This window comes from Macrobrachium rosenbergii, chromosome 32 (assembly GCF_040412425.1).
Source record: "Macrobrachium rosenbergii isolate ZJJX-2024 chromosome 32, ASM4041242v1, whole genome shotgun sequence".
Classification (NCBI taxonomy): Eukaryota; Metazoa; Arthropoda; class Malacostraca; order Decapoda; family Palaemonidae; genus Macrobrachium; species Macrobrachium rosenbergii.
Genome location: NC_089772.1, coordinates 1,336,925 through 1,351,020, shown reverse-complemented (window position 1 = coordinate 1,351,020; position 14,096 = coordinate 1,336,925). Strand labels below are relative to the sequence as shown.

At 35.4% G+C, this 14,096-nt stretch overlaps 1 protein-coding gene across 1 annotated transcript in view; it reads right to left on the bottom strand.

The window, feature by feature from the left end:
* SecS (Sec synthetase) overlaps positions 1 to 14,096 on the bottom strand; it is an 80,853-nt gene that overhangs the window by 23,701 nt on the left and 43,056 nt on the right. Inside the window, 3 exon segments of the mRNA XM_067132702.1 lie at positions 5,814 to 5,914; positions 6,718 to 6,881; positions 9,988 to 10,146. Coding sequence (XP_066988803.1) covers positions 5,814 to 5,914; positions 6,718 to 6,881; positions 9,988 to 10,146 — 424 coding nt within the window.

Below are 14,096 nucleotides of genomic sequence, written 5' to 3'. Positions count from 1 at the left end.
AACAAAATAACCGGTTAGCTTTAAATGTTTTGCTCACAGCGCGATTTGTATCAAATTATATATGAAAATTTTTTTTGTGCTGTCATATATTTCAATATTTATATATGATAATGATATTTTTTTTTCATTTCTGATGGTTGCATACTAAACTTCAGGCAATGACAAAAAAGGAGCCAAAATGAACTCTTAATCTTAAAAACTAAGCGTGCTGTGATTTTTGAAAAAAACTTTTTCCGGCGCTAAACTCCCAGCGCGCGGCATACGGGAGACGTTTTTGTAAATAGAGGCTCATCGTTTAAGGTTTAAGGGTTACGCATGATCTAAATAATCCAGGACTAGGCAGTACTTTATACTAGGTTGATACCCTTTTATGAAACATCCCATCACTGGACTAAGCGTTAGTCTAGACCAAGTATCCTAGGACTAAATGAAATAGTAATCTGTGCTAGATGAGATGGTAGCCTAGCTTTAAGGTTACATATTAAGGTACAGTAATTGTGTTTTATGTAACCCATGCCCTTAAGTGTGAATTAAATAATCTGGATTAGGCAGTAGCCTAGATTAGACTAAGTGATAGCCTAGCAATAAGGTGACACATTAGTGAGTGACTGTTTTATATAGTAGACCAAATAGCCTAGGATTGGATATAAACAACGACCCGGGTTAGACAAAAAGGATAGTCTAACTATAAGGTTACATATTAAGTTTCTTTTTTCATGTAGCCTATACATTTAAGAGTGATCTAAAATAATCTGGATTAGGCAATACCCTATACTACGCTAAGAGATAAGATTTTAGGAAATAGCCTATTATTGGTCTCAGCGGTAGTTTAGACCAAATAGCCTAGGATTAGATATAAACAGTATCCTAGGCTTAAAAAAATAAGCTAGTTTTTACACTTAAGTAGTGCAGTTGGAAGCACCTCAGTCTCATAATATGAAGGTTGTGAGTTCATTCCTCACTCAGGGCACCAAGGACCGCCATTATGCAAGACCTTCAGACCAAGCATTCTGCAGCAAATTGCTCGGTTTGTTTTTTGTTAGTGGGTACGGCCCATACCACCTGCCATGAGTACAGTCCTTGTAAAAAACAAGGAAAATTTGGTTGGTCACAAGATATGTGCAAAATCTGTAATATGCTCCTGGCAGTAAGTTTTAAGAAACAGCTCATTATAAGTTGTCTCGATGGGTCCTAGTATAGATATAGAGAGGAGAGATTGGACAGTCAAGTAACTGTTGCGTGCAAGTAGGGCGCCATTGTTATGTGTTGATTCCCAGAAATGGCAGCAGCAGACTGAACAGACCAGCAGCAACAAGCCCACCTCTGGCACCCAGCACTGGGGCATCAACTGTGTTACAGACAGAACAGGATCTCAAAAGAACAGGGGATCACATTTCACAAGAAATTGACATATTTTCATTCATGAAATTCTTTATAACTGTGTTGAAACAACCTAAAACAAGAAAACATGTTAGATTACAATCAACTTGCAGTCAACTACAACCTGCTTTCTGAGTTAACAAAATAATGAATGTTGTAATAAGTTTTTTTATTAAAGCCTACTTGACATTACATTCAAACAGCCTTATAATTTGTCACTTCCCTTCCCCAGTCTTTCGCACTGCAAAGACCCGCTCCCAAAAGGCATCCAATTACAGTACTGTACTTGGTCCTTGAATAAGGTGCTTAGATTTATGTCAACCCCTCAAGTCAGCAGACCCATTACAACACAATTCGCATGCTGCAAAAGGTGATCTTCTCGACTGCTCTGGCATCAGTGGCTCGTATTAGTGAACTGGGCTCTCTTGGGCAGGGATGTTACATCATGCAAACAGCTGACCATTAGTTATTATTGTCCTTGGCCAAGAATGAGAATCCTTTAAGAAGAAAACCTCCTGTTTTTATAAGAAAGCTCAATTTTGCAGAAAAGACATTATGCCTGGTTCAAGAACTTAAGGTTTACCTAGAGGTCACGGCAAACATCCCAGAGGGTCCTATTTTCCTACACCCTAGCAGAAGCAAACTACTTTCTCTACAAGGGCTGAGAATAATTTTAGTGCCCCTCATTAAAAAGGGAAATCCACACTCCTTTCCTAGGTCACGATATTAGGAAAGTAAGTACATCGTCGGCCTTCTTCAGAAATCTTTTTTTTCGAAGAAGTCTCCGAATATACAGGGTGGTCATCAGAGACAGTATTCTTCAAAACATTATTGCCATGAGCTCGAACAAGTTCAACTACACTGTGTATCAGTAGGGGGTGTGGTTAGTCCTGATCCCATAGGCGCTACAGCGGAAAACCAGGGTCTTCCTAACGGGTGGGTATGCTAACTATCGCTGAGGAAAGGTGTCACAATACTGCAACCAGACCCAGCATGCTTAGGTAAGTCACTGCAGAACTTCACCCTAAAACATAAGTTCATGTTTAGTTTCATGTTCTTTGTTACCTTAACCTGAGGGATATTTGGAATGAAGAATGGGGCTTGAAACTTGTGGCTTGACCCGGGACCAGAAATGTTTTTTTCTTTGGGTTATTGGTATTTGAATTTGAGAGTTTAAGCCATTTCGTCACCTGTCAATTTCTTTTTAAAGCTCCTTGAGGATGAAACAAGTGACTACACTATTAAAAAACAGGTTTTGACATAGGAAAAACCTATTTTTGGTAGTCGCTACCGAGTCCTCAAAACCCTCCTACTTCCCTGATGATAAGGCATGGGATTTGGACGAGGGATCATCCTGCATTGACAAACAGAGTTATGGCTTCTTGATCTTTTTGCCAGTCCATTTGTCGACAATATGGTGGATTGCGCATGCGCGATAATCACTTCCTCTTCTACCAGGTGTTGACAATGGAAAACTGGGTACAGCTTTGCTGAAGATAAGGGAAAGTGACCTCTTATCTTTGAGTCCATTATATACTCCATCACGAGTTATGATGTTTATCATAACGACACATTACCTGGGCAAAAGTCCAACTAAAAGAGAATTCTTTGATATTAATGCAGTCACCATGGAGCTCTGACAGAAACATGGAAGGTAAATCCTTGAAGTCTGAACAGCGACTAACAAAAATAGGTTTTTCCTATATCAAAACATGTTATTTGCACTAAAGTCACAAAAGAAAACACAAAGTTTAGCACTGTGCACTGAACAACAGCTATGGGTAAAGTGACCACTTTTCCTTTGGTTCAGCTGGGATGCACAAAAGTGATTGTCTCCACTCACATGTTCTAGCTGGTTGTGTTTGTTTGGTTGAGCAAAACGGTCAACTAAACAAAGCATTCAAATATTGAACTGTTTGAGTTGATATCTGTTAAGGTGCAAAGGTACCACTGTACTGTATTTTAAAAATAATTACCATCTTTTACCAAAGTCTTGAAAAATAATTACCCTCTTTTACTGAAGTTTAAGTAAAAATGATTTCCATGTCTGACCTTTGGTAAGTTCCATACAAATTAAAATGACCTTTTATTTACGGCTGATCCAATGTATAAATTTACAAAATCTAAAAAAAATAGATTCAGCACAAAATATCTTTTATATTTAAAGACAAATGCTACATCTACATGTTACTGAATCTCAATCTAAATTTTATATAATGAATGGAAGTTAACTATTTCGTACAGTACTTTAAAGCAAATTCCAAAAAATAAAGGCGTTAGTCAGCACTCTTCATGTTTTCTGACAACAAATCCTTCTTCTGAATGCTAAAATTAATACAACAGATTTTGTCTGAGTTTAATTTTTAAGCATGCTTTATCTAACTTTAACAGCAAGTTGTTCACTGCAATCCCATCAGTTATATTAAGACCCTAATGCTGCTGGTCAAATCCCTCAGATTCACTGCTATCTGTTCACAAAAGAGGAAACCACTAACCAAGTTTTATCATCATCAATTACATTTTGGAATATGTACTCCCTTTATTATAGTCTATTTTTCTCCAGTTCTCTGTCATAATGATATTTTGTAGTATTTCATATCTTACAAAAATGATAATAAATTTATATTTTCACTTGAATTTGAGACTGGTATTTTATCATTATACTGAAGACACTAGGAAAAATCTATCCTAATATGAATATTTTACAGAGTGTAACTTAGACAGTCTTCGGATAAAGAACTCCATGTTGATCTATCAAAAAAATCTTAAATAACTTCCTGTGGAAGGCACAGAAAATTTTGTAGAATTCTTTTCTCAAACCATGTGCACTTGCATATCATTCTCTTTCCAGTGATGTGTTTTTTTTAAACTGGCTGACCTTAAAGTTTGCCTAGTCTTTGGGTACTGTTAATGTATATTCAGCTTGGTCTATAAGGGTTAATAAGATCTGGCCAATATTCATATTTGTTTAAAAGGATCTTAAAGACATACTGAATCTTATAAAATATATTACTTTTCAATAGTTTACTATTAAGAAACAATTCAATCCTGAATTGTTTCTTAATACTAAGTGTAAGAATTGTGAATTAAATAATTATCCAAGAAATGTGAATTCTTAAATCTAGGCAGTGTTTACAGTTCGCTGGTGACTACAGGTATAAAATAATTACAAAATTACTTTTTTGTTACATCTTGCTCTCAACCCCACATGTAACAAATATTCAAGAATTATTCAATGCGCTCTGCTTTTCACAGGCAAGATTTGTTCAAGTTAAACCTCCTGTTCTTATTTTGCTCTAAGTTAAGGGTAAATCACCAGTCTTTCTACTTCATACAATTTTTGAATACCCATGTTTGGTTTCATTTTTGCATTGTGGTATCATACGTCTTCAGGTATGCCAATCATGTTATTTGCAATGAGGAGAATCTTTCACTGCGCATCACTTGCTGAATTCTTCTATCATTACAGTGACTCACCTGATATTACCTTGGGAAGACAATGAAGCTCTCGTTCCAATCACATCTTCACTCTCTGTGTCTACTTTTAGAGAGTGATCTACTTTTAGTGTAGTAATATCTACTTTTAGAGAGAGATCTACTTTTAGCAGTGTAATAATTCAGATCTCCTTTTGACTGTCCTGGTTTGTGCCTACACACTACTGTTTGAGACTACTGCAAGTCTGAAAGATTTGCTGTATGCTCTTGGGTTCTCCAAGAGCTTTGGTCCCCGGCATATCACACTTTCTATGAAGTCTCCTGGTTCCACCAACTCTGCAAACAATTTTGGGTATTCTGCAATTGAGCCTCCTACCTAATTTGAAACTTATGCTTAATATGACTGATGAGTCTGTGATGAACAAACAAGTTTTTCAAAAGGCCTGTTAATCATATTCCTCGTGGCTGCCTCCCATCCCTGACAATCTTGCAGCTGAGTGCTTAGTGTGTACAACTTAAGATTTTGGATGGGTACCTGGCTGTGGGTCCACATGCCAGCATTGCTGGGAGAGCTCCTTCTTCCTCTTTTGTGAACAAAAAGAGTGTGAGTCTCACAAAGGTCACAAACTAATGAGGGTTTAATGTAACAGGTTTCCCTTAAAAACTTATTTTTATGCTAAAAAATTCTTTAAATAGTGTTAGTAAATGCAAGTACCCAATAACTTACTTGAAAATATCAATAATCATAAAGAGTTGTGCTGATTTTTTTTGGGGAGGGGGCAAAATTTGCAACCAAGACCAGTAACTTACATGTGTACAGTATTTCCCTCTCCCTTGACACAAATTCATTGCAAAGCAGTAAAACCATACAGTGTACATTTAGCAGACAGATACAGAAAAGAAGATATTTTGATTAGTTTACATACACAATTAACAGATGTCCACTAGATATAAGCAATAGTTACTGATTTAGATAGTATACATATTTCAAAACTAACCTTGCAGCTTGTTGAATATGATGCATACACTTTGAAGACTGGACTCCATATGCATTGTTAATAACGTGGGGTATTCCATACTCTGAGCACAACTTAGCCACCTTCATGATAATGAAAACTGTCAGTTGAGTCCTAAAATTGTTTTAATTTCAGATGCACAAAAAATTTATCCAAAAGTTTTGCATGAATGACTTTTCTTTGCTTGAGACATGTATCTTCTACATAATACTGACCATAAATAATTATTAGATTTTATCCAATTTCCAAATACAGTACAATATTCCATTCATAATGTAGGCGTTAAATCAATAGAGATTAAGAGGTTAAAGATGGAGACCAATGCTTCATTCATGGTGTCATAGTTAAAGGCTACAAAATACAGTACAGTGTATGATGTACTGACTTCTATGAGCATGATTATTTTATGACTGAAATACACAGGAACTTAAATCATGGTTGTATGTGGAAAGTACACTCTACAGTATTAAGATAAAGATGTTTATGTAGCAGCCTACTAGTGGTATAGTAAAGCAAGTCCTTGTTTTAGCCTGATATGGCAAGAAAGATACTAAACCTTCTTTGTTGCAAGAAACTTCAGTTTTTTTTATAATTCAAAATTACTACAGAGGAGACTAAAATGGAAAACTCACTAGTAATTTTCTCTTGCGCAGAATGTTTTAAAGAAGCCTGAATAAATACAAATAGACCTAAAAAAGAACTACACTACATTTAGAGCTTAAAGTACAGATTTAATCCTTGTTCAGAGATGAGAAACTAGTACTTTCCAGTTGTCCATGAATGCAGTTAATATTTAAAAGCAATTTAGGGGTTCCAAAGGTCATGCTTCCACCATCCAAAAAAGTATTCTTCTGTTCATGAAAAAACTACATGAATCGATCTCTACCTCCTCAAGCTTATCAATCCCACGAGGAGCAAAGCAACTGGTTGTTGTCATCACAACTGCAATAGCACCGGGGCCATGAGTAGTGATTAACCTTTCTATTTCAGGCACATCTGTTCGCAGTTCATCTCCTTCCAGGATATTCTCGACAATGATTGGCTCAAACCCTTCGATGGAAAATAATATATATCATACAAAAGGCAAGTAAACATAGAATAAAATATAATGAGCATTATATATATATATATGTATATATATATATATATATATATATATATATATATATATATATATATATATATATATATATATATATATATATATATATATATATATATATATATATATATATATATATATATATATACAGTATATAATATAAAAATAAAGACAAAATCCACAGAGAAAAAGAAACATTGGAGTACTGCAAGGCCTTTCAACTTCTTGTCCTTTACTTAGCAGACCGAGTCTGCTAAATAAAGGACACGAAGTTGAAAGACCTTGCAGTACTCCATTGTTTCTCTTTCCTTCGTGGATTTTGTCTTTATGTATTTATATATTCATCACGTTCCATATTTTTGTGATTCAGTTATACATACATACTGTACATACATACATACACATAGATATATATATACATGCCATTAGGTGCAATTGCCAACTGCATCTAATGGCACGAAGATATTAGCTAACTATAAATAAATTATGTATATATATATATATATATATATATATATATATATATATATATATATATATATATATATATATATATATATATATATATATATATATATATACATATATATATACTGTATATATATATATATATATATATATATATATAATATATATATATATATATATATACAGTCATAATCCGAACTTACGCGAGTTAGGTTCCAGAACCCCTCACGCAGGCTGAATTTTCTCTCAAGTTTGGCATAATAAATGCTTATTTCTAGAGTTTAAACACTAAATATGACCCTAATCATGCTCCCAAATTATTAAGTTAACTTTTAAATGAAATTAAAGTTACTGCAATTTCATTTAAAAGTTAGCTAATACATTACCCTTAAAATGGAGAAATCAATGGTTGACATAAAAATTGAGAGTTGGAAGAGAATCTCTCTCTCTCTCTCTCTCTCTCTCCCCTTCCAACTAATCTATTTTTAGAAGTCGTCTCAACCTCTTTTTAATAACTTCTTTATTCTGCGTCTCTTTCTCTTTGTTCTGAAATGCTTTTTCATGAACAGACAGTGTTTTATATTTGGACTAATACAACTCTTAGTTATTGTCTCTATTTTTAGAACGTATTTGCAACACTAGCGCATTTACACTTCATAGACAATACAGGTCAAATTAGATCAATTTAAACTATCTACTGTACAGGTAAAGATGTACAGAGAATTAATAAGTTGTAAAAACGCGTGAGCGCTAACTATGAGAGAGAGAGAGAGAGAGAGAGAGAGAGAGAGAGAGAGAGAGAGAGAGAGAGAGAGAGAGAGAGAGAGAGAGAGAGAGAGAGAGAGAGAGAGAGAGAGAGAACCAACACGAACGGACGGTAAAGAATCGCCTGGTTCAAGGGTTGTCCTTACTTAAGAGAGTGAAATTATTTATCAATTATTACGGAGACTGAGAGAATAACACGAGAGAGAGAGAGAGAGAGAGAGAGAGAGAGAGAGAGAGAGAGAGAGAGAGAGAGAGAGAGAGAGAGAGAGAATGGTCCTTACTTGAAATATCAAGTGTGACTCTCTCCCCCATTCCACCGATCTATTTTTAGAAGTCTTCTAAACCTCGTTTTTAAAAACGTCTTTATTCTGTCACTTTCTCTTTGTTCTGAAATGCTCTATGTTCTGAAATTCTCTGTCTCTATGTTTTAGAACGGCGCATTTACAGTTTGTAAACGGTACAGGTGAAATTAGATCAATTCAAAATTATCTACTGTACAGTTAAAAGACATACAGAGAAACAGTGCTGTATATGTAGGTTGACTAATTCGAATGAGAGAGAGAGAGAGAGAGAGAGAGAGAGAGAGAGAGAGAGAGAGAGAGAGAGAGAGAGAGAGAGAGAGAGAGATAACAATTGTCCTTACTTAAGAGAGTGAAATTTTTTATGAAATATTATGGACACAGAGAGAGAGAGAGAGAGAGAGAGAGAGAGAGAGAGAGAGAGAGAGAGAGAGAGAGAGAGAGAGAGAGAGAGAGAGGATTGCAAGAAAAATTTGACCACTGATTAGCAACACTCCCATTCTTGTCATGTTAAATGACATGTCTGACAGCTTTTGCCTTCCACCTTCTTACAAAAGATGAGGGAAGAATTTGTTTGTTCAAGATAATACGAATTTTGTATTACAGTTTTATTACTATTATTATTATTATTATTATTATCATTATTATTATTATTACTTAATTTTATTAATCGTATTGATATTTGAAAATTAGTACATATAATTACGTAAAAAGTTTATTTATCAAACAAATAAACATACCTGTTTACATGTACCATAAAAATTCATCTCACTAAAAGAAAGAGAGAGAGAGAGAGAGAGAGAGAGAGAGAGAGAGAGAAATTATTACTTTTAATAATATTTAATGTTATTTAATTTACACATAAAAGCTTGAAAACTTATACATTTCATAAAAAAAATTAAACAAACACTTTTGCAGGGTTTCTCAGTGTTCGGGAATGTTCGCGTGTCTGTGAAAAACTCGTGTATGACCATTACTTAGGTTCCAATGAAAAATTGTGTGTCTGTGAATTTGCAACTGGAATGCAACTGGAATCTATATATATATATATAAGTTCGAGGCATTACTGTATATATATATATATATATATATATATATATATATATATATATATATATATATATATATACACACACACACACAGGCAGTCTCTGGTTATGGGCGGGGTTCTGTTCCCCGACAGCAATAATAGTGCCGATCCCCAGTTATCGCCACTGATAACCTGGGATTGGCGCCGATGAACAGAGATTGGCTCTGATAGCCTGGCGCTGAAAATCCAGTTATCGTCATCGCTAGATAAGTGCCGTAAAACTGGGTCACCAATAACCCAGGCCGCCGGTAACCGGGGACTGCCTGTATATACTGTGTATAGTATATACTGTATGTAATATATACTGTATATGTGTGTGTGTCTGTGTGTGTAATATAGAGATTAAAGATGACTGTCCCACAAATACAACACTATATTTGCTGAAATGCAGTCTAGTGTCAATTTCACAAAATCATAATGCAACTGACTAACCTGCTGTGATAATAGACTTGAAACACGATTTCTGATCAATACGAGGCCAAATTACATATTTGCTCTTGGGCCTTTGTTGTCTAAGGGTTAACAGACAAAGAACCATACTCATGCCTGTTGCCATTGGGACAACCAGACAGGCAGCTGTTTTTTGGACACCTGAAATATTAATAATGTGATTAACTCTCAGTTTGGCATGCAAACCAGGTGATTTTGACATTTTATCAGGCAATTTTCTTGGTAATGCATTTTCACATTCAAGACTATTGTAAGAGATCAACACTTTATAAGAGGTTATACCTTAAATGCTGATGATTTCATGATTCAACACGAGGTAAATGGAAATAAACACTATACAGTAATGACATTTTCAAAATAAAATTCAATACATGTACTTATGATGATTCAATTCACCAAAAACATCCCACTGACAATTATCTGTTAAACATTACATTTGCCCCTCAAATTTTGAAGGGGTTAGGAACACTAGCTCCCAGCAGAAACTGACAATCCAGATTAACTCTTGATTCCCCGAAAAAGCTAATGTTGGCCATTAACTTTATTAATATCTAAAATAAACAGTCAATATGTACCAAAATTATACAGTACAATACAGGTCAGTATAATACATACAGCATTAACAATATACAGAGAGAGAGAGAGAGAGAGAGAGAGAGAGAGAGAGAGAGAGACACACACACACATGTACTCTACCTGTACTATGATACTATACTGTAAAAAACATACTGCACTGTAGTTAATTTTTATACCAAATATACATATAAATGATTAAATTCATAAAACACCACCAACTGAAGAAGAGGAAATTCCCCTATACCCCATAACATCCAACAGGGATATTATAATTATAGTAAATCATTACTGTAATTTTAAAAATACCACTTATGTTATGCATATGTAAGAATATGATAATACTTAGCCACATTCACTAAGTCTGTCACACAATGACAGAGACATACTAAATGGTCTGTGGAGCATCACTATATTGTGATCGAAAATAATGAGTAAAAAAGCCACAATAATGTAATTGATAAACTGTACTTTTTTTTAAGATACAAAAAAATATACAAAAAAGGGGATAAAAACAAGGAGCTTTCAACCGTTTGCGCAACGGTGCTCTTCAGCTGAAGAGGACGTTATGCAATGTCTGTCAAAAGCTCCCTTGTTTTTATCCCCTTTTGTATATTTTTTGTATCTTAAAAAAAAAAAACAGTTTATCAATTACATTATTGTGGCTTTTTACTCATACTAAATGGTGATGATGAAAATGATCATGTAACCCAAACACGGTGGTTTATTCCTAGCTGTATGTTTATTGCAATTGCCTATGAAGACATAAACATACACATACTGTACAGACACACAAACCATATGTTTTGAGGAGGAGTAACCATCTTTGAAGCCTCTGTAAAGGCAGGGGTGGTAGAGGTGGAAGAAGAGGCTGGGACTTTGGGTTTGACCTTTGCAAAAATACATTGTGATTTCTGTTTGACTTTTTGCCTTTTTATTTCTCTAAAAATTTCTTTATATGTACAGCTGCCTCTTCTGTCATTTCCTTTACTTTCAAGGCACATATCACCGATGTCACTGTAAACAAAATAGTTCTATGAGAACAGAGAACAAAGGTAATCCCTCTGTGATACTACCACGAGTACACTTGCTTTATGGCACTGCTTATTCTTCTTGTCTGATGCATTATGTTTGGGTCAGTTCCATGAAAACTGTTAACTCTGCTGGGATGTACCGATTAAATCTTGAATTTCCCCCAAGTGTCATACCTTGCATCCCGTCCCCACCCACCTCCTCTGCCAGAGTCAATTTATTTCATTATTTCTTTGATAGGCTCTACAGTAAATCCAGCGTAGTCACAAATGCTTTCTGGCCAGTTTTTTCCAAGCATGAGTTTACAGTACTATCTCACACTTGATAGCTTGCATGACTCTTTGAGGGTACAATCAGGCATTTATCCTCTTTTTTGTTCACTTTCCTGTTTTTTTAAAAGTGTGTAGGACAGGCTGATGAGAAAGCAAAAGTTGCTTGGTAGATTTTCAAGAAAGTGCCTTCTTCTTTACCTAATCTTTTCCTTCTGAGCATTTTATAATTTCTAAATCCAGCCTGACTGTCCTCCCCCAGTTGTTGTGGCAAACCTGGTGGATTTCTTATTTGCCTTACAAGGCAGGCCGGCCCCAACTTATTATCCAGTTGATTCTGGCACTTTTTGCAATGACATATGGTCACATTTATATATAAAAGTGCCATCTGACTTACAACCTGCTTGACATATGTCCACTTACAACCGTACTCCTGGCAGCAGGGCTGGGTGGGCTGATGCATAAGAGTACACGCCGTATGACAGTTGACCACTGAGTTATTGAGCAACGCACCATCTTGGGAGAGCTCTCTCATCACTCAGGCAGCATCAGTTTGAGTTACCCTGCCCTATCAGCAGCCTCTATCAACTTTACTGCAGACTGAATTGCAAACCTATTTACATTAAAATCAACTTCCGACATGCATGCAAGAACCTAACACCATTGTAACTCGATGTCTACCTGTACATAATATACATTACATTGCAGTACTATGTAGGTACTTCACATAGCAAAGGTTTGATATTATGCCCTACCCAGTGCTGTATGTCAGCCACTTTCTAAGGTTCGACTTACATCCATTTTGACTTACGACCGGTTGGTTGGAACCAAGCTTGGTCGTAAGTAGGATGGTACTTGTACTTTCAAAAGAATTTTGTAATGTAAATATATATTGTTGTTGACGGTAGTGTTGTTTATTGTTCTGCTGATTTTTGACAATGTTACTGTTGTTATGAGTCTATTTATTAGTTTTACTACTGATTTTGTGTTGTTAATTTTAATTCTTTTGAGAAACATTGAGCTGAACCCTGGGCCTGTTATTCATTACAGTATGAAAAGTTGCAAAGTACTTTACAGTACTCAAATATTCGCAGCTTAAGGTCAAATTTTCTTGATCTCCAGAGTTGTGCCTGTAACTACGATTTGATGTTTTTATCTGAGACTCTTGCAAGTAGTAACAAGTCAAAGGTTTGAGTTTTTAATCCCGGGGTTTGATGGTCATGACTTTATTTACTGTCATAACATCGCCACAAGCGCAAGATATGGCTAAGTACACTAAGTCTCGACGACCTATTTACTGTCAGAAGAATTTGGAGTGTAGTTGTCATGAAGTTCATTGTTTTAAATTTTTAGTAAGTTCTACAATGTGTACATATTTGCCATTTACCGCAATCCACACAGCAACGATTCTATATATGACTGTCTCTTGGAAAGGATTAGTATTGCTCAGTTACAGGATTCAAAAGCTTCATGCGTTATTTGTGGAGACTAATGCAAAGCACAGAGAGTGGCTTAATTCAAATTCCACAGATCAACATGGCCAGTCTGCTCTTGAGCTCTGTGTATCCTCCAATTTGTCTAGCTAGTTGAGGAACCCATGCATATTTCTGGTAATACATTAGACCTCATATTATTATTATTATTTTCCAGAAGATGAAACCTATTCATATGGAACAAGCCCACAGGGGCCATTGATGAAACTCAAGCCTCCAAAGAATACGGTGTTCATTAGGATGAAGTAAGAGAAGATAAAGGGAAATACAGAGAAGTGATCTCACTCACTTATTAAAAAAGAAAAAAATTAATAAATTAACAAACAGATAATAATGTATTGAAATTCAAGAAGAAGAGTGATAGGGTAGCAATGCATTGCATGTTTGCTTGAACTTTTGAAGTTCCAATTGCACGACATCCTCTGGAACCGAGAAGTTCGACAGCGAGGCACATTTACTGTATATTGGTGGTGCTGTTCAGCAAATCTGGTTGCTCTCAGCAGGATAACTGGATCAGGGATCAATTGTGAATGTGAAAATATTAGGAAACAGAAACCTACCACAATGAACCACTCTGTCTAAAAGATTCAAACCCCTGGCAGAAGCTGACATCCACAACAGACAGCAGTATTCTACTAAAGGGAGTACAAATGACCTAAAACAGGTTGCATAGATTTCATCACTGTTATAAATGCGTGTGGGATGTTATGATGATAAATAAAGT